This window comes from Odontesthes bonariensis, chromosome 16 (assembly GCF_027942865.1).
Source record: "Odontesthes bonariensis isolate fOdoBon6 chromosome 16, fOdoBon6.hap1, whole genome shotgun sequence".
Classification (NCBI taxonomy): domain Eukaryota; kingdom Metazoa; phylum Chordata; class Actinopteri; order Atheriniformes; family Atherinopsidae; genus Odontesthes; species Odontesthes bonariensis.
The window spans coordinates 13836316-13858469 of NC_134521.1; the positions used below are offsets into that span (position 1 = coordinate 13836316).

Below are 22154 nucleotides of genomic sequence, written 5' to 3' on the forward strand. Positions count from 1 at the left end.
ATGTAAGACAATTTTGAACATACAATAAATTTGATCAAGGTAGTAAAATAAAAATAAGAATAATTAAAAAAAAACAGGTCTATACAACAAGTATATATTTCTTCTGGTTTTAAAACTATATAAAATAGCAACAAGTTTCCTTCAACATGGTTGAAGCTCATTCCATACATAACAAGCATAGAAGGAGAGAGCAGTTTTACGCAGCTCCGAGTGCATCGTCGGAAAACATTTAAGAAATCTGGTGTGCGAAGGCTGGTGTGATATGACAGAAGGCTTGAAATGTAAGAAGGTCATTTATCTAACATTGTATTTACAATAAAAAACAATATGTGCATTCTTCTCTCGTTGAGAGAAGGCGATCCTAAACTGTCATTCAAAGTGCTGGATGAGTGTGTGAGCCTGCATTCCTTACAAAGCATAATGCATTAGATATTGCAACCCAAATCAACTATATGGTGAAACTTTTCTCGAGGAACCTATCAAATATTTAGTGATTAAACATAGAAGTTTAGTGACTGGAGCGCGTCGTCTTGCCTCTGCAGAAAGAAAGAAAATATTACTTTTCAACTTATTTGATGCCAATTTCACTTACAGCTAAAGCTGAGGGTTTTTTTCCACATCAAAGTCTGTCTCTATGAAAACAGGTGTTTAAAGCCTTCTGTGACTCTGGAAGGGATCATAAAGCACATCACAGCTTGAGGCAACATTATCATAACATTCAAGAAAGTACGACCAAACTGCATGAAGTTGAGTTGCCCTGAAGGGGAAAAGGATGTACCAGGTTTTAACAAAAAAGATGCATGAAATCAAAAAATGAATGACTCTGGTTTGCCTGCATAGCTCGTGCAGATGCCCTACTTTTCACAAATGTTCATGTAAAACATGCAGGATTGGGAAAAAAAACTTGGTTTTACTATTCTTACATTATGGTACATTTGCAAAACGTAAAGCTGGTGGTCTGTGAACACGCTTACAGTTGTGGGTATGCAGGTGTGACCTGGTCTGCATCTACCTGTGTTCCATCATCAAACTGTTATCTGATCTCGGCTCCAGATGGACCACTCATATGTTATCAGTCTACTGTTACCATGGTAACTTCAGCTATAATAGATCAGTCTTCGTGGAAGACAAAAGGCTGAATAAGTTAACATTAAGGAAAATGAACTGACAGTTAATAATGAAATACAGAATATTAAATCAATGTCCAAACATGAGTAAAATGTTATGATCGATAGTAATAAATGAGAAAAAAAACCTCTTACAGTAACAGTAAAAGCATTCACTGTAGGCCTTACACTGATATAACGTTTTGTAATCACCAAGCAGCTATGGGGTCTCTTTATTCAAGAAGTCAGCCTCATGTTCCCCTGGGGTGCAGTGATGGTACCTGAGAGCAATCTAGTGAACGCAGCAAAATCAGTCAACCCACAGATTTAATAGCAGCAACAGTAAGTTTGATGACTGATCATTTCTGTACTGTGCAGTTTTGTAAACTTTCTGCTTTTTGAGTGGATTCTGGAAATGTTAGGTATAGCATTTGTACTTTCTCACCACATAAGATTAAATTATAACACCAGGTTTTCTGTCAAGTAATCCTGAGGTACTGTTTTTTTTACTATTATCTCTCTTCTTCCCCTCTTTTGGCAGTGGGGCTGTGTGTTGCTGGGCTCAACTTGGAAGCATGTTTATTCTAAAAGCTGGAGAAAGTAGCTGGAAAGCAATATAGTAATTGTGAAATATCAGCATCAAATTGAAATAAAAAAAAAACCGAAAGGAATTCCTTTTACGCAGTGGCCTTTTCTAAAATAACTCTCATTTATTTTTTTTGGGGTCTGTGACTATTTCATTGTCTATTTACATTAATGCAATGTTGCAGTTGTGAAAGATGACTTTTATATACACCTTTCTGGAACATATATATTATATATATTATTCTGGAATATATTCTCATATGGATTTTAAAGCTAATTTTTTATTCATTCCTGACCTTTCTAAAGATTTTGTCACAATATGTCTGTCACCAGGTGCTACTTTTGGAGTGTTGCAAACAGCTTACCTCTACAGACATTTGTATAACCCATCATAACTCTGGATTATTATATGTTAGAAGAAAACATCAGAAAGGTGTAGACAGTTTTGTGTAATAGTCAGGTACCTCCTGTACAAATCCCTCTTGTATTTTTCCTGAAGTGTAGCAGTGTCATTTTTTTTTTTAGATTAGTGAGCTATTCTGTTTAGGATGAAGACTGCAGCAAACCCAGCCCAGTCTCAGTAGAAACTGTGAAATAAAGAGATTTGCCCACACGTCTAAATCATTGTACTTTCACAATCCAGGCTGAAAAATTGTGACAGTGCTTTGAAGGCAGTCGTTTTGTGTCGAGTTGCATTGTTTTAGTACATGGAACCAAAACCAGTGAGTATTACTAAGCAGTCTTGGGACACCCTGTTGTTTCCTAATCACTGGCTTGTATTTCTGACATCTAAACCCTAATTGTGTACATTAATTTGGATTCTAATTCAATAATTCTTATCCATATAGTTTTGTTCCTAATGCTAGCCAAAAGGGAGTGAAGAGGAAGATTCGGTAAAAGAAGAAAAGTAAAGGAAAAAACTGAGCAGGACATGATTTCAACCAACAATCTCTTGCTTGAAGATCAGAAGTTTAACACCACCCAGCAACACCTCCTTTCTCCTGATAAAACACAATAATTCGTGAGATTGTGTTGGTGGATTAAGCTTGCCTTAAGTTTTGGTAAAAATGTGTGGCGCTCTGCTGACATCACAATTTGCTTGCTCAAGGACGATGCTACGAGCAACCCCGTAAAATTTGATGTGTGATGGACTATTGAAAGTTAGTCCGAGAAATGTAGCACTTATCAAATGTATAAAATGCAGTAAGTCTGTTGCTATTCCTGACTGAACATAGTAAACTAACTTCAGAAGTATTGTAACAGTCATAACATAGATTTCATATCAGCAGGACCAACGTTGACTTAACTGTGTGAAATGTGTATTTCTTAATAGCAGTGAGAACTATGAGAAACTTTTTGTATTCATGTTTAAAAGTACAGCACACAAAATCAGGATTTTGAGATTCATTCAAATGATTTATTTTTGTTCTTTTTCTTTTTTTTGTCAAATTGCATCAACTGTGTCTCGATTTCCATTTATTTCATTGGTGCCAATTCTGCATTTTTAACTTGCATGGTAATTTACAGACAGTCCCTACCCCACTGATGCAAGTCACTTCCTCTCCCCTACCTCTTTTTTTCTCTCCCTTGTTCTCTCTCCACCCAGCAGTAGATCAGGACGCATGCATGTTGGGACGGAGGACAGTGGAAAACAGGAGAGGTTAGAGAAACGGAGAGTGAGGAAAGGAAGAGGTAGAAAAGACCACACAGAGTAGGACAGAGTGTTTTGGAGGGCACCGCACTACAGCAAACTGCTGTTTTCTGATAATGGAATGAGCATGCAGGACCAAAACAGGAGGAGAAGTGGATGCATTGAGGATACAGCCTGATCAATATAAGGTAGATCACTTTAGACTTTGAGCAGTGAATAGGAGGGTTTACGATGCAACATTGCTTTTCAGGGCTGACTGCTTGCAGACTTTTCTGAGTTTGGAATCTGCAACCCAGGAATTGAACAAAGAGGACAAAGTCACTCCAGACCCTGAGGACTTTTGGTCTTTTGACATTTGGGGTATCTTGCTGCCGGAATATAAAAACACTCAGGTATGCCTGATAAACAAAATATAATTTAAAAAGATAGAGACATTTTTTTCTTTTAAATGTAATAATCAAAGAAAAAGAAGTGTGTGGCTTATCAAGACTCAAGATCATATTTTGTTATACTCCATAAGGAAACTTTAATGGTATAGTAACAGGGCAGACAGTTGTCACTTATTGTTAGATAGCGACAACTGACATAGGTCACTTAGCTAAATTAACATCAGATGGCACAACAACCAGAATAATTGTTCCCTTCAGGTATAGATGACTAAACGCAATTCTGACATCCTTGAATAGAAACTGTTAAGAAAGAAGAAGAGGAAGAAAGGGAGGCTTGTCAGAATTTGTTTGTATTATTTGTCTTAAATTGGTGCTCGTTAGAGGATGCACACATTCATTCTGGCTGGGTGTTTTACTGTATAGCGCTGAAATGCAGGCCTGAATGCCAAAATCCACTATGTACTTCCATGTTGTTGACTGATGAACTGTTGTTGCGTAAATCATTAAAATGACCTCCTGCACAAATGGGAAAACTGGCCCGTGGGAATTCAAGGATGTAATGGACACACACACAACCACACACCAACATGGAATCTGACCCTTTTGTTGAAGGGTGTTCCACTTAAATGCACAATTAATGATAAAAGTGATAAAGTCCTTACAGTAGCATCATTAGATATTAGGGCTGTTTTTAATGTGATCTGAGTGTGAAGGAGAGAATCCACTTCAAGAAATAAAAATTTTAGTCCACAAATAAAGTATTCTGTGTCCTGTTAACAACTAGCAGTTATTTTCAGAATGCGTGCAATGCTAATATGATGTAAAACAATTGCTTTCACAGCTCCAGCCTTTTCTTTATCAGCCTTAACGGACTGTCATTCATATTTCCCATCGAGTCTCTGTGTTAGGAAAGTTGGAAAGTTCGAGCAGGATTTTTTGTCTTATCTCAAATTTGCAACTGATTTCTGATAGCTAGCTATCCATAATCACTGCAGTACTAAAGCAGTTTCTTGTTTCAGTTCGAACAGTTTGCATTGTTTTCGCTAATCTTGCTTACTTATGGATTTCCTTCACAGCACCATTCCAAACGCCTCTTTCTGTAAACCTCTTCCTCTCTTGCTTCTTGACTGATGTAATGGTGTGGAAACACTGCCAATCTCTTGAATTATCTGACCTCTGAGTTGGTCAGGCAAGGCATGGGGAGACGAGCGGCTGACCTGACCACTCCGGTTCCAGTTTTAGGCATCCCTGCCTTGGTTGGGGTGCATGCTTGGAAGACAACAGGAGGAGACAGAAGCGGAGGAGCTCTGTTACAGACGTGGGGACTTCAGTGCAGCGTTGGCGTTCAGACGTCCCCGGGGATTAGCAGACCACCTACTGAGCTACCTGACACCCTCTCAGACAACATTACTCAAACATCCAATGGATATATTACCAAGAAAGCAAAGGAAATACTACCGCTAACAAGGAGTGACAACGAGAAAAAGGCTATTTTAAAGCAGAAAACTGGGAAATCCAAGATCAAAAAGGAAGTGACTTTCAAAGCATGTGGAGGTGATGCCTCGAAGGATGTGGCCTGCTGTCAGAGGAACAGTGGTGGGACTTATTGCTATGCCAGGGCAATCAAAAGCAATTCACTCATTGCTGGGACTGTAACCAGTGGCAGGCCTAAATTGAAATCTGGTCCTCGTTACACCAATGGCAGTGTGGTTGATTCAGAGGCGATCGGCGGAATTAGTGTAGTTAACGATGAGACAGAGCCTGTAAAGGGAGTTGTCTCTCATGGAAGTGACCTACACAATCATTATGCAGATCAGCCTGGGAAGATGCTGCCATTATCCACTGCCCGACCTTTTGCTATATCATGGAAAATATGCAAGCATTGCGGTGGGAGGCAGTCTATAATTTCCAGAGCTGCCAAGGAGAACAGTCCTACTCCTTATTCATACCTTGCAGAGAAACCATTACAGCAACCATTCACCGCAGTCTCTACTAATAGCCATCTCCAGGTGCCCCACATTGAAAAAGATCTCAAATCAAACCAGCAAGCTTCTCAGAGCATCTTAAACACTGACAAAAGGACACAAGTTACACTTAATCCACAAATATTACATCTTAATGAGCTAAGAAATGGACAAACAGCACACCCTGCAGGCCCAATGCATTCCGGATGCAATCTGGCAAATTTGTCAAATGGACAGGCTGCCAGTGATGCAACATCCATCCAACCTACAACCATCCTGCACAAGACCATCACTGTCACAAAAGCCATGACTGAAAGCAGACAGGATGTTAAATGTTTCGCTAAATTTCCACAGAACACTAAGATGAACTTCCCAACAAGTCTCAGTTTGATTCCTGAAATGACCGCAGCTACCAAATCAAACAACTCACTTTCACAAATTTACCCTCAGCTCTTTGAGACAACTCACCACAACTTAAACCAAGATGGTGTATCTCAAAATGTATGCGTTTCTGTGCATGCTACACCTGAGAATACCCTGAGTCCATCTTCTTATATGTATACTGTGGCCATGGGAGCTGGAAACACATCCACTACAGACGTACACAAATCAAAGACCACTTTAAAACCGAAAGCCGGGTCCATTAACAGCAATGCTGCTAATGTTAACGCGCAACTAAAAACCTTGAACTCAATACAAAAAGCTCAGATAAGCAAAGGAACAAAAGCAACTAACAGCCCCAAAGTGCACCCTAAATACCCAGTATTATCACTGTCAACAGACATAATTGACCACACTGACAAATCAGAACCATCTGTACATCTTACATCTGCAAGCCCATCACTTTATCCTCATAAATCCCAAGAGGAGCCCACGTCAAGCCATGTCAGCACATCACCAAGTAAAATTACTGACACTGTGGTAAGCTCACCTACTTTTGCTAATCCACCACACAACACTTCACCATATTCACTTGTCAGCACTTTAAATCATAAAGCTATTTCAGATCAAATGATGTCAGTGAGCACTAAACTTAAGTCTGTGGATGCACGAATCAACTTAACTCAAACTAACCCATCGAACTCTGAACCTGCACTTCATGTTTCTGCATCATCTCTATGCACAACATCTAGCGCATTTAAACCCATCGACTCAAGAGCAAAGTTTCCTACAAGAGAAGTTCTCTGCTCCACAAATACACAATGTAATGGCACTTCATGCAAAAATATAACACGCAGGACCATCGCATTTGATTTTAGAAAACCTAAAGCCTCCGCTGACTTATTACCATCTCCACGCACAGAAAAACAAAGTAATGTCTTGGAATCAAGCCCAACTTTGCTTCAGTCAAAAGAACTTAGCTGTAATGAAGCCACTAACACAAGCGAAGCTCATCACACACAAGCAACAGACATCAGCACTCAAGAAAGTAATGAGCCTGATGTTTGGGGTGCCATTCCTAGTCAGGAAAGCAAATCAACTACTCTGCTCATGTTGTCTGGGCCACAAAACGTATCAGAAAGTCATGACAGAGGCATTGATGCTAGCAGCCGTAACCATAAACAAACCATTAATCCCTATGAGAAATTGTATTCTGATATAAACAAATTCAGTGGTAATCTACTCAGTGAGTTAGTCTTGCATGAGTCCAAACACCAGGAAAATACTAATCTCTTACAGGTCACTAGACCTCAGAGTTACATGTACCTAATTAAGTCAAATAGCTCTTCTCTGCAGGGTTGTCTGAACACAGAACAACAAAAGCTTGCCCATTATCAAGGATGCACAGGAACAGACCATGAGGGACACTGTGCAACAAGCCTAACAGTAAAACCATCCCAGCACAAAGATTCAAACACACAACAGTTTTCCTTAGGTGACTCAGCCAGGGATGCTAATAGTAAGTTTAAATCCAATACATCCAATACAAATAAACAGGCACATCCCAATTACTCATCATCCTTAGTCACCCCACAAACTAACTGTAAAGCCATTATCTCACCAAAAGACACAAAGGTAAAAGCCATCACCCAATCGTCAGCCTGCCAAAACTCTGGTTTTGATACTACATTACTAACACAAGCACACACAAGTCCAGAACAATCTGTCACTATGCCAGCACCATTCAACAGTGAAGGGGAGCTCTGTGCCCAAATGGGTCCTGAACATAATTCCATAATGCCATCGTCAACTTTGCGCTTGGCATCCAGTCCCTGCCTCCAGTCCAGTAAGGAGGAGGCAATCAGCGAACCGGTTTCAAAGTTTAACCCTGCTCCCACTCAGTTGTGCCCAGAGGACACGAGTCTGGCTCACTCCCACCCAGTGGATGCAGCCTTGTTCCTGCCGCCTTCCACACAGTACTGCAAATCAGCCCTGCAGCAGAGGCTTGAGGCGGTGGAGGCCAGCCTGGCAGCCAACAAGGGCCGGATCACCACTCTACTTGACATTATCCATGACCTAGAGACGTGCTGCACTCCCACCGGCAGGTAATCGTATATGTGTGTGTGTGTGTGTGTAGCAGCTCATTTTAGTTTGTTTTGGTCAAATAAAATATTGCAGAATCGACTTGTGTTACTAGGTACTGCAGCAGAACTATCCCATGATGCATGTTAAACGCATAACGTATAATTTAACTGAGAGTTAAACATTGATTTACACATATCAAACTTTCATTGTGAAATATGACTTTTAACTATAGATATATTCAGTGTTGGTCAAGTTACTTTTAAAAAGTAATTAGTTATAGTTACTAGGTACTGCTCCCAAAAAGTAATTGAGTTAGTAACTCAGTTACCACATTGTAAAAGTAATTGGTTACTCTGCAAAGTAACTTTGGCATTATTTTTTGTGTTCTATAACGCTGTTACGTTCTATAACATCTTTAACATCAAATATGTTTATATTAACTGATTTAATTCATTCAAGGTAAACACAAGAAACTTGTGCTAAAGGAAAAAAAAAAAATGGACCAGACTCAGTGAATATTTCCCTATACTCCCTATATAGAAGATATAAAAACACTAAATACAGTCATTTAGAACATTCGGTATTTATTTAAACTCAATAGATTGCAGCCTGCCATATGATGCATAGAAATAAATGAATAAATAAATTCTGAGCCGAAAAATGGAGTGTTGTTTATTTTCGAGTGGCTCCGTCTCCTTCGCTGGGGCTCACGCTAGCAGCATTTGGGCTTGGGGTTGGGTTAGCAGCTGCAGAAGCAACAAGTGCTTCATATTCGCATGGGTTGATGTAAGGTGCTTCATTAGATTTGAGTTACTTGAGGCAGACGTGGATAAAGTTTTTTTCCCTGGGCATAGCGTGCATGTTACATACACATTCTTGCCTTTTATCTCCACAGGTGAGAAGTAGTGCCGGTACTTCCAGTTAGAAAGCATTACCTTTGAACTTCCCTGGCTCGTCGCCATTTTTTATTTACTTTTTTTTTTGCTCGTCGCCATTGTCGCTGTCTCCTGTGTGTTTAGTAGTCGTCAGCGCGTGCAGTGAGACAGCGTGAGCAGGGCATGATCCGCCCACACAGCCAATCATCATCGCATTTGCAACGGTGTCATCATCCCCACCCCTGCTCTCTCCAGGCAGCATGCAGCTGATGTGTAGCCTAAAGCCTACAACCAAATTGTAGTAACACGCCACTTTATATTCTCAGTAACGATAACGGCGTTGTAACGATGGGGAAAGTAATTAATTAGATTACTCCGTTACTGGAAAAATAACGCCGTTAGTAACGCCGTTATACTTAAACGCCGTTACTCCCAACACTGGATATATTATATCAAGTAAAATACAAAAACAGATGTTAGAATGTGGTACATCACATAAAGAGAAATCCTGCAATGATGATTTGTGGGTGCAGTGAGTAATTTCTAACATTTATTGAAACCACTTGGTAGCTTTGAAAATCCCTGGTGAACTGCATCATTTTTCAAAAAACTTTCTTTTGTGTGTGTATTTGTTCAATTTAGTACATGAATGAATGACTCTATAGTTTAGTGAAGAAACTATAGGTTACTGTGTTGGTTGTGAATAATTTACATCAGAGATCCAATGTTAAGCATTCCCATCTGTTTCCGTTTTGCACCTGAATGCATTTATTGTTTTTAAAAGGATAGTTTGGGTTTTTGGAAGTGGGGTTGTGTGACATACTTATTAAGGATACAGGTCGTTTAGGCCATTGGCGTTTAGGCCGCAGTCGTTTAGGCCGACAGAGGAGTCGTTTAGGCCACAGGGAGCAGTCGTTTAGGCCAGGCTACCTGAGCAGCTGAAATCTTTATTATTGTACATTTGTTATTATAAGATATAAGTCAGCTCTATTGGTCTGTCTGGGTAGCCTACATATCTATGGTAAATTATTTAATAACCAACTTTAGTGTGGAAACGTTTTTTTTATTTAATAAATGGTGATTTATAAATTCATAAAATTGTGGAAATAATCATCCGCATTGCCACATTCATTGGACAATAATGCTGTAATTATTTAGAAGCCCGTTAGATTCGCGCGGCTTGTGAGAATTAAAATAGTGATTTATAAGATAAGCATGCATTGTCATCGAAAGGGTGACTGATCTGAAACACCACATTCGTTGGACAATAATTATTAATACCTAATAATTTGTTATTCAGAAGCCAGTTTGATTCGTGGTTTGTGAGAATATTTTTGGAATCCTGATCACATAATTTCCGCAGTAGCTGGGGCGTGTACAATTGCTTCCCTGGTTTATCTATTTTTAGAGAGAGCGCGCGAAAATGTACAGATGGCTGGTTGGCATGTGTGTCATTGATCTGCGCGGATAGTAATCGCTCTGCATACAGAGCTGCAAGTGGCTTTGATGGGTTAACATTCCATACCCTCGCCTCGTTCACAGCTGGCACATTTAGTTGGTCTACGCCAGCACTAATCGCCCGGCATACCAACACCTACCTCTAGTCAGGTGAGAGTGGTTTCGATGGCTTGGATGGCTAGACTATATATGAACACATGTTCACTAAATATTGGCCATGTTTATTTTGCAGTTATTCATAGGATATAAACATTAAACATTAAAACACACACAAGCGCACGAAAGACGCTTAAGAGAACTGCGAGTTGCTTGGAAATTGGAAGAGGAGATGCAAAACTGCCAACAAACGTTGTGTGAAAATAAACCACATGCACACATTTGTTGGACAATAATGCTGTAGCGGTAGCCTAATCATTTAGAAGCCCGTTTGGCGGTTTGTGAGAATTAAAATAGTGATTTAGGCTATAAGATAAGCATCCGCATTGCCATCAAAAGGGTGACTGATCTGAAACCACCACATTCGTTAGACAATAGGCCTAATTATTAATAATAATTCGTTATTTAGAAGCCCGTTTGCGAGATGGGACGTGGTTGATACACGTGAACACAAATTCACTAAATATGTGTTTATTTTACAGTTATTCGTAGGCCTATATATTCTGCTTAAATTGTATTTTATTTGAAATATTACTGTCATACAATTATGTTTGGACGAATAGTAAATTGTTGTTTAGGTTGAGTACAAGGGCAATTGCCCTAAGATGGGACGTGGCCTTTGGTTTTTTTTATGCCCCTACCTGCTCTGCAACCAACAGGCTAATTCGATAAAGTGAATATAAAAGGAATATGAAAGGAAAACAGCACCATATCAATCAAAATCAACACTTTATTTATCCCAAGTAAGGAAAGAAAAGGCACAAAGTGTAGGGAGCCATAGGCTGTACAGGCAATAAAATAGCGTGTGAACAGTCATCAGCAAAGGTAAAAAGTGGTTGTAGGCTATTCCAGCAAGAGTGCCAAAGTACAAATTGTTTACATCGCCTTTAAGTTAAGAAATGTTTCCAGTGCAAAATACAGACAGTCTCGTCCTCTGCTGACGGCGATTCGCTGCCCTTGCCAAGTGCAGCGGCTTGGAGAGTGCAGGAGAATGCACACCCTCCTGGACTTCATTGAGCAACACCTCTTGAACGATGACCGCTGCCGACTTGAACAAGTCTCTCGTCGCCTCCGCCTTCACGCGGTCTGCGACTTTGGCCGCTGTGGCAGCACCGGGATTGGGTCCATGGTTGTGCAGGTATTGGCCTGCTTCAAACACACCATCACGCTGCAACACTTTGGCTCTGCATGCTGCGCCGTTTGGACGGGCAGTACATCTCCAGGTTACGGAGCTGGATCTAGTATGGTGAACACCAAAATGGTAGCCGAAGTTGTCTATCAGCTGCGGACGTCCTCTCTTTGTCCCACACTCGACAACTTCGTAAGTTGGCGCCACTGGATGGTCGTCCAACACTGTGTCTTCCACAACCGTTTCTTGTAGGGAGTCCTCTATGGACTCGTTGTTCCCTGTCCGGGATGGGACTGGCGAAGGCATGGATGCGGGGGGTTGGTCTTCGATGACAGAGGATCGGTCTGTGGCGTTCATGTCACGGCATGGGGCGCAGGTCCACTGTACGTTTGATCTCTGCATCTGTCTGTAGAGGTCTTGCGATACACCTTTAGCGTGAAGAAAATAAAAACAATTAATACAGTGCATACATGCTTTGACTTTAAGCCAACACTTCATGTGATGTTAATTTACAACCCTGATCCCACCACAGCAGAACAACAGAATGAAACACTTATCGGTATTACACAGCCTGTGTTGCCACCCAGAGCACAGGTGACACACCAGTGTCTGTTGTCTTCTCGTTACTGCAGAGTCGCACACTACGCAGGAAACCATTGTCGAATGAATGAAGTAATTCTTTGACCAAGGGTGCTTTTAAAGCCATTGTCATAGGGGCGGGGGCGGAGGGTGGGGGGATGGCTTAGAAGGTGTGAAACCATTTGCATCCTAACACACCTGACACAAATATGGAATTGCCTTCACCTACATTTTGCAGCTATGAAGGAAATAATAGATTTTTTATTTTTTTTTAAGCTATAAGTTGCTTATCTGACATGGCATTAATGCATTTCCCCCCTCACATTCTCGTCGCAACTGTATCTTCACCGTTGGCTGTTGCCTACTGAATCTCCTGATCGCTATAATGAATAGGCCTACTTACTGTAGGGATTATTTTCTTGGTGTAGGCATATATCATGCAATAGGCCTACCAAATGCAATACAAAATTGACCGTCTTTCAAGGCTATAGTTGGGCCTAAATGTAAAGCAACGTAGAGGTGGAGTAGCCGTGTGTGTGTGTGTGTGTGTGTGTGTTTGTGTGTGTGTGCCTGTACAGCCTAGGGCTCCCTACACTTTGTGCCTTTTCTTTCCTTACTTGGGATAAATAAAGTGTTGATTTTGATTGATATGGTGCTGTTTTCCTTTCATATTCCTTTTATATTCACTTTATCGAATTAGCCTGTTGGATGCAGAGCAGGTAGGGGCATAAAAAAAACCAAAGGCCACGTCCCATCTTAGGGCAATTGCCCTTGTACTCAACCTAAACAACAATTTACTATTCGTCCAAACATAATTGTATGACAGTAATATTTCAAATAAAATACAATTTAAGCAGAATATATAGGCCTACGAATAACTGTAAAATAAACACATATTTAGTGAATTTGTGTTCACGTGTATCAACCACGTCCCATCTCGCAAACGGGCTTCTAAATAACGAATTATTATTAATAATTAGGCCTATTGTCTAACGAATGTGGTGGTTTCAGATCAGTCACCCTTTTGATGGCAATGCGGATGCTTATCTTATAGCCTAAATCACTATTTTAATTCTCACAAACCGCCAAACGGGCTTCTAAATGATTAGGCTACCGCTACAGCATTATTGTCCAACAAATGTGTGCATGTGGTTTATTTTCACACAACGTTTGTTGGCAGTTTTGCATCTCCTCTTCCAATTTCCAAGCAACTCGCAGTTCTCTTAAGCGTCTTTTGTGCGCTTGTGTGTGTTTTAATGTTTAATGTTTATATCCTATGAATAACTGCAAAATAAACATGGCCAATATTTAGTGAACATGTGTTCATATATAGTCTAGCCATCCAAGCCATCGAAACCACTCTCACCTGACTAGAGGTAGGTGTTGGTATGCCGGGCGATTAGTGCTGGCGTAGACCAACTAAATGTGCCAGCTGTGAACGAGGTGAGGGTATGGAATGTTAACCCATCAAAGCCACTTGCAGCTCTGTATGCAGAGCGATTACTATCCGCGCAGATCAATGACACACATGCCAACTAGCCATCTGTACATTTTCGCGCACTCGCTCTAAAAAATAGATAAACCAGGGAAGCAATTGTACACGCCCCAGCTACTGCGGAAATTATGTGATCAGGATTCCAAAAATATTCTCACAAACCACGAATCAAACTGGCTTCTGAATAACAAATTATTAGGTATTAATAATTATTGTCCAACGAATGTGGTGTTTCAGATCAGTCACCCTTTCGATGACAATGCATGCTTATCTTATAAATCACTATTTTAATTCTCACAAGCCGCGCGAATCTAATGGGCTTCTAAATAATTACAGCATTATTGTCCAATGAATGTGGCAATGCGGATGATTATTTCCACAATTTTATGAATTTATAAATCACCATTTATTAAATGAAAAAAACGTTTCCACACTAAAGTTGGTTATTAAATAATTTACCATAGATGTGTAGGCTACCCAGACAGACCAGTAGAGCTGACTTATATCTTATAATAACAAATGTACAATAATAAAGATTTCATGAAATCTTTATTATTGTATTTCATAAAGATTTTATGAAAATAATATAATCATGATCATTTCTAATACCATACTTCGCCCATGTGGGAACTAGACCTTGGTTGCTGCGAAGTCTCAGCTGTAAACTTTGACTTTCTTATTATATTGAACTCGTTTCCACAAATGATTACTATAAATTTAGTAAGCTAAACAATATTTGATTTGTGAAAGTCATTATGCACCTTCGGATGTAACAAGTTCCACAAAAATTAGTTTTCAGGTAACCAGACAATTAAGTTACAAATGCTCAGGAATAAAAGGTTCTTGGCACGATGATTTAAGGCTGGAACGCTGTTACAAGCTTGCAGACAGGTTTGTGATCGTGCGTCTGAGTGTGACAGAAACCTACTTCTGCAATTTAGGGGGGCTCGTCTCAGATAAATTTATTTAGCCACGTAACTCTTCTGGGACAAATAACAAGAATTAAGACAGCCTCCTGGCAATGTGTCTTTGTCAATCATTCTCATCTGCTGCTGTGTGTTAATAAGTTGTGACTGCCTCTGAGGTCATTTTCAGTAAAACCGACTCCTAATAAGCAGGTCTATAATGCATGCTAGACAGCTTATTACTACCAACAAGGCTCTGAATGAATGTCAGACAGAGAGGATGAGTGGAAATATAATTAAACCGTAAATCTAGGAGGATGAGAGTTTTGGAAGGTATTTTCTAATATTTGTTTTGTTTATTGTAGGCGACAGTGCTGCAAAACTGGACAGGATCGGAAAAACTGCTCAACCTTCCAGAAGACTGCCTGTATTGTGTACAGGTGAGATAATGATGAAACTGGCTGTATTATGAGTTGCACTGACAAGTAATAGGCAGCTTTTCCGTAATATCAAACATAAGAAGTATTAAAAGTAACATTGCTTTGTGTTACTCTTTTGTGTGGATTATGGAAAGCCTTGATTTGCTAAAGTCAAACGAAAGAAAATTAAGAGAGAGAAGAAATTATATTGCATGCCTGCAGAATAGTGAGCATATGTCTTCAACGTATGGATTTCATTTACAGAATCTGGCAGACATTTCAAATTATGATTCAGTTCATTGGCCATTTCAGTTGCCAGTTCTCTGCCTGCCAGGTCATCTCCCTCCACTGAAAATAAATTGGCTTGCAGTAAAGGCATCTTACCAAATGAAACTGTACTCTGTCCGGCTCATTTGGCTCTTGCTCAGAGTACACAAGCATTTTCTTCTCTGGAAATTCAGAAAGAAAAGAAGAAGACAAGAAGTTCGGCCCAAGTAACCTTTAAGAATGACTTAAAACAATCGCTGCTTAAGTCACTTCAGATCAATGTAAGATTTTGCAGTCCTTTGTTCACTTAACATAATTGTAATAAATTAAATCAAAATTTGGTTTGAAACTTTTATCATCCATTGTTATTTTACTTCATTAATAACAATATTATTTTAAAAAAAATATTTATTATTGTGATTTCCTATTTTTGTATGATGCTATTAACTCTATCATATGTTAGCTAAGAAATAATTGAGAAGTTAGATGTGCTACATAATACAAGTCTGCTTTTGGCTCTGAGGCAACAATCCAAACACAATACATCTACATTTGTGAAGTTATCAAAAAGTTTAAGAATGAAAGTTTCAAACCTATTTTTGATTTGTTGATTAATCTTTTAATAGTGTCAACTGAACAAAGACCTTCAAAGCATTACAAAACACTTCCTAATGATGGAATTTCATTTTCTGAAAACAGAATCCTCTGGCAGATGAGGCGTGGTGCAAGAGGAAAGCATTTTCACCTGTAATCTTACAATTGAGACATGTCTTATTTTGACATTTTACATGCTCTGCTGCAAATCATTGGATATAAGTTAAATTCTTCCCCTTCAACAAGTCAAATTTGATGATAGTTAAACTTGTGTTGCACATCTTAATAAAGGGACAACTAAGTTTCATGTAATTAAAGAAAGCTTCTCAGCTTCTAAGACTCATACTCATTGGGCCTCATGCAAGAACCGTTCGTACGCACAGATTTGTTCTTAAGTCGTGCGTACGAGTGATTTAAGAGAATTTGCGCATTCACCAATCTTTTCGTATTTTACGTTTTCTTTCAGGTACGAACAGAATTTACGAGTGATCCAGACCTGTTGTAGGAAATTCGTAAAATTGTCCGCTGTTATTCCAATCAAGTTTGCTTGACTAATGGATTGTATATTTAATTACTTTGAAGCAAACATAAATAAATATATACATTATACCCCATAATTATGCTGACATTATTCTGTTTGATTTAAATTATGCATTAATTGAAGGTTAAGCTGACTCTGTATATAACACGAACCAGCGGCTGACTTGCTACTTTTGGATGCCTTAGCGCGTCAGGCTCTTGAAGAGACCGTGTAGATATCCATGTGGAGACAGACGAATGGCTGACATCGCGATTAAGACTGCCAAGGACTGTGCTGCTGCAAATATAAAACTTGCTCGAGCCACAACTCCAGAGAGAAACACGCCGATCAAACCCAATTCTACCACACGTCCACGTCCTCACCACCCTTGGATTTTTGGCCACTGGAACCTTTCAGAGGGAGATTGGAGACAGATCGTGTGTGTCCCAGTCCTCTGTTCCTCTGTGAGTCGTGCGCTCCCCTTGGTCTTCAAAGCTCTCATCAGTTTATCACCTATGGTACATCAAATTCCCATACACCGCTGTCCAACAAGTACAAATGAGGGACTTTCATCCCGTGGCTGGACAGCCAATCATAATTGGAGCACGAGACACATATACGCATCAAAGCACCCGTGCTGTCGTGGAGCGCACTGAGCTGAAGGCCAGGTGGGTGTGTCTTGATACAGCGGGGGCCAAACTGCACTATAGCCCAGAGAAGGCACACCAGATTTGCACAATATTGCCATGAACGAGGGTCTCCTACAACCTGAACCAGGCCGACCAAAAGGTGTGGTGCTAGAAGACCCCCCTCATGGACCACCCCATCAAAGAGCCATCATGATGAGGCAACAACTGATTGCACGGCTTTAGTTGCAGTCATCGAGCGCCTGCCCATGGCGAGACGTTTTTTTTAAGAGCTATTTTCATATTACGAAATTACCAGCACTCCTAATTGCTTCCCATTTCTTCGCTTTAGTAGGTCCCGTAATTCCACTGCTGACACTGCTAAAAATGACAGATTTTCCTTTTTTGGATCTCTGAAAGCAGAACTTCAATCTCAGAGCCCGTAAAGTTGTTCTTTTTGCGCCTTGATGCCATTCTCATTACTCAACACAGGAGAGAGGAAGCACAGCCTGATATGGTATAATTTAGGGCGTGGAGTATGCAAATCTACTATCCTCGTGCACGTGGATAGTAAATACGCACGAGTGGGATTCATCATTTACGCAGGTCGTTTACACACTTTTTTCCGAAGTTAAAGGGATAGTTCGCCTCTTTTGACATGAAGCTGTATGACATCCCATATTAGCAATATAATTTATGAACATTTTCTTACCCCCTGCTGCGTCCTGTGAGCGGAGTCCCAGCTGAGTTTTGGCGTCCATGAAGCTAGTCCGGCTAGTTGGCTAGGGCTAGAAAAATAAAGCGTCTTGCTTCTCAAAACAATATGCGTTCAAAAGAGTAATACATTTGCATCACAAAATCGTTCTCGATGAAAAAGTCAGACCTCACATCGCTTGGCACTATTTTTGCCTCCCTTGATATCAATGCGTCCAATGTAAACTGTGCAGACCGAGCAGTCCCCTGCATCCGAGCAGCAAACACCATAACAGGTGCAGCTATCGCTAGGTGGCTTGACGCATTGATATCAAGGGAGGCAAAAATAGCGCCAAGCGATGTGAGGTCTGACTTTTTCCTGGAGAACGATTTTGTGATGCAAATGTATTACTCTTTTGAACGCATATTGTTTTGAGAAGCAAGACGCTTTATTTTTCTAGCCCCAGCCAACTAGCCGGATTACCTTCGTGGACGCCAAAACTCAGCTGGAACTCGGCTCACAGGACGCAGCGGGGGGTAAGTCAATGTTCATAAATGATATTGCTAATATGGGATGTCATACAGCTTCATGTCAAAAGAGGCGAACTATCCCTTTAAAAGCGTTTGTTGAATCTGACGTGGCGTGTTCGTACGACGCCTTCGTACGAAAAAAAGTAAGAGAAATTTTGAATAAAAATACGAAAATGTTCTTGCATGAGGCCCATTGTTCTGGGACTTATCATGTAATACTGCTTGGTTTCCAAAAAAACGTCCCTGTCTTGGTTTGCATTCAGTTGCTGAAAAGTTGCATCAGGTGAAGGCAATAGAAAAAAAAAACAAAGCAAAAACCCTAAAATTGTCCCAGAAATATCGTGAGAGGAAAAGAGGTTAAGTAAAGCTGAGAAATCTAAAAGTATTCTCATCATATTTTCGAAAAATTATTTTTTTAAAAAGCTTCATAATGTACAAAGCAAAACCTAAAACTGCCTGTCATAAAAAAATCAAAACATTCCCTTTGATCTAGTTAGTTTTAAAAGTGCTTTTGTATGTCAAAAAGACCTTACACAGGTTCATGTTCTGAAAGCTGCGTGTGACATCTGGTCCTGATAGACCAAGTGGAAGATAAGGGTATTCAAATAAGACATGAGTGCCTAAAGAAAAGGAGAAATAGGGGGAAAAAAAAGCATTCCCTGTTGTGTTTTCCTGCCCAAACCAATCAGTCACTTTGAAGTCTGACAGCACAGAGCTTCCCACATGAGGAGTACCACACAAAGCAAAGTGTACTGTTACAGCACAGGTTACAATGATCTGTGGCATGAACATTTTTTTGCACTTGAGAAAGAAAGGAGCTGGAAATGTAGAACTGACACTTTAAGCTTTCGTTTGCAACTTTGGAGAGAGCTAAAGTTGATAGATTTCATGTTTTACAACTGTGTTTCGGGGACATTTCGTCATTGTTGGCTGCATGTCTTGTCTATTCAGTGTTGAGTATGACTTCAGACAACAGGAAAGACGCTTTTTGGATGTTCTGAATCGCTCAGCAGGTGGCAACAACAGTTTCTCTACACATCTGGCCCGGCCGTTAAACTTCAGCCTGCTCAGAAATGTCATGATTAAGAACTTAACAAAGACAAAACTGAAAAGCAAAAAGTTTGGCAAGACCCTGCTCAAGTGGCTTCCGAGGAAAATTCAGCAAGTGTAGATCTCCTAATGACACCTGTGTGCTGTAACTATAAGCCAATGCTACAACAAGAGTCCTTTGCAATAGATTCTTATTATTCCCATAGAATGTTCCAAATAGGCTTCTTATCCAGTAGGATTTCACTCTCCTGCACACTGTTAAAGCTTATGTGGGATTTTGTACAAAAATTTGTCCCTGATCTTTGTCATTTTAAGCTAGCATCATGTATGTTTAAGGACGTCTTTGATTAACTTTTAAATGCTATTTTGTTCTCAACATGCCTGCTTTCACTGTATGGGTAACCACATAAGACTTTATCCAATTTTTACAGATATGGTTTTGTTTTCATTGCACTGTTATGATTAATGCAGTTGATTTATATTTCCTCTTCATCTGTCCTATAACCTGCCTCCACTAAAAATAAATGTTCAGTACACAACACCTTTTCATTTGTTGGCTGTTGGTTGCTTGTTATTTGTCCTCAGTACTGTGCAATTCTAATTTCTAAAACACTCAGCATCCAAACCTTTTCACAACTGCTATCTGGCCATATGAGTGCAGAAAATGGAGAAATATCCATTGTGCCTTTGCCAATTGTGCTGATGGTCTCCAAATCCCCAAACAATCTGTACCTCATAAGAGGTTTCTTAGTAAAACAATGACATGACAAAAGGCTGCACTGAAGCATGAGTCACAGCCAGAATGGTCATGTGCACATACACTCACCCATGAACTCTGTCATAAAAAGGAAAGAACAGCAAGATGAAAATAGCCCCTGTGGACAGTTTCACTGAAATTTTCATCAATCATCAATGCACGGAAATGAATTATTGAGTATTTTGAATGAAAGCTTATAAGTAAGAAACGCATACATGTGCACAGTTGATCTGAGCTAGCAAGCTAAGCAAAGGTTGTGATTTCGAGTTTGTAATAAGCTGCTTACCCTTTAATTAAAATACCTTCAAGAAGAAATATTACCAAGTGAAAATGAACCTGAACCAATGGCACAAGAGGGAAATATGGGCTTATTAGAGTTTTTAAAGTCTATTATAGCAGAATATTACATCTCTGCTACCAAGGTACATTAAACTGATGTAAGTGATCTTTTTTTCATGGATTTCAAGCCTCGTTGTTCATTTAACAAGGAGCCTTGTTGCAATAAATCATTAAATTTATGGAGGACTATTAGTGCCATAGACCAAAATAGATTAAATAGAAAATGACCTTGATTTTGCAGATATTTAAACGAAACTTCCCAACCATCCAGGCCTTTGTGTCTCTAAAACAAGACAATAATTTCAGTAGCTGAACCTGAAGCTGGGTGTCATCAGCATAACAGTTAAAATCAATTGTTTATGAGAGATGTTTACTGATAATATTGATGTGTATGGGGTGCCAGTGAAGAACCCCGTGGAACAATGTCATTACCAACAACAAGAAAAACAAAGAGCAGAGCCTCTATTTCAATACAGCGCATCTGATAATACAAATGTGTGCCGCTGAAGGCCACAATGTTTTATGTCAAACAAAATTCAACAAAAGCAAAAAGAAAAGAAAATGAAACAGGAAAGATGACTCATTAAGTTCATACGATAAAATGTTCAATATATTTATATTCAACCTTGCCTCTCGCTCAATGACAGCTGGGATAGGCTCCAGCTTCATAGCTCTACAGTTATCAGCTAAAAGGATCAGGTAATACTGAAAAGTGTTGATTCTAAATTCTACTGCAGTAACAGCCAGTTCCTAGCCCCAGGACCGAAGACAAACGAGTCCATAAAGCAAAGCAAAAACAGACCAGACTACAGTTTACACTTTTATACCTTGCATATGGAGAATATCTTTCAGAGGGAAAGTGTTTGATGATTAAATAGTTTGACAAGTCATTTTCCAAAATTAACTACAAATTTGATTTTACAGGCTGATCCCACAGTTTGAGCATAGAAACCCATCCTGAAGTTAGAATGCAGGGTCCATGCATACAAAAGGCCCTCATAGCAAGCGGGGAACACAAAATGGCATCTACACATCAACATTTATGGCTTTGAGAATTAATGGCTTTGTTTAGCTTCATAAAACGCATCCACAAGAAAATAAGTAGCTCTGCAGAAACTGTAGACTTGTTACAACTTAAGATATGATCACCTGGGTCTCGTCTAAAAAAAAAAACTTTTTGACATTCTGCCAATTAAAATTTGAAAAACTCCCATCCAGATATGAAGCAGATTTTTGGAAAACCCTTTGATAAATCATTCTGTAGCCATTTTTGGCCATATATGACCTCAGAAGTCTGAAGCTCCCCTTTGCACTGTCCTAAATTGACTTCAGTGACCACAAATGTCTGTTTTTCTCCTCCACAAGTGAATTGCAGGTGGACAAGCGTGAAATGTAAAAATGGGAGACTGAGGGGAGATGGAAAGATGCCTTTATGAACACAGACTGGACTCCTGTGAGTCAGAGAGTGTTGACATTAGGGTGAATGTTTTTCAACTCCACCATACAAAACATCAGTGGATGTTTGTATTCCCCTAAAGGGTTCAACTCAACAAGCAACAGATGACAAAATAAATAAGGATCACCACTGGAAAAGGCAAGA

At 39.7% G+C, this 22154-nt stretch overlaps 1 protein-coding gene across 2 annotated transcripts; it reads left to right on the forward strand.

The window, feature by feature from the left end:
* Positions 1-3289: 3289 nt before the first annotated feature.
* Positions 3290-20661, forward strand: LOC142401065 (uncharacterized). Of its 2 annotated transcripts, XM_075486303.1 has the most exons (5): positions 3290-3530; positions 3593-3734; positions 4808-8181; positions 15124-15198; positions 19360-20661. In XM_075486303.1, exons 3-5 carry the CDS (start codon positions 4928-4930, stop codon positions 19577-19579), a joined length of 3549 nt encoding a protein of 1182 aa, XP_075342418.1. In that variant the 5' UTR covers positions 3290-3530; positions 3593-3734; positions 4808-4927; the 3' UTR covers positions 19580-20661. The 2 variants fall into 2 exon arrangements, with proteins under 2 accessions (XP_075342418.1, XP_075342419.1); XM_075486304.1 differs by lacking the exon at positions 3593-3734.
* Positions 20662-22154: the final 1493 nt, after the last annotated feature.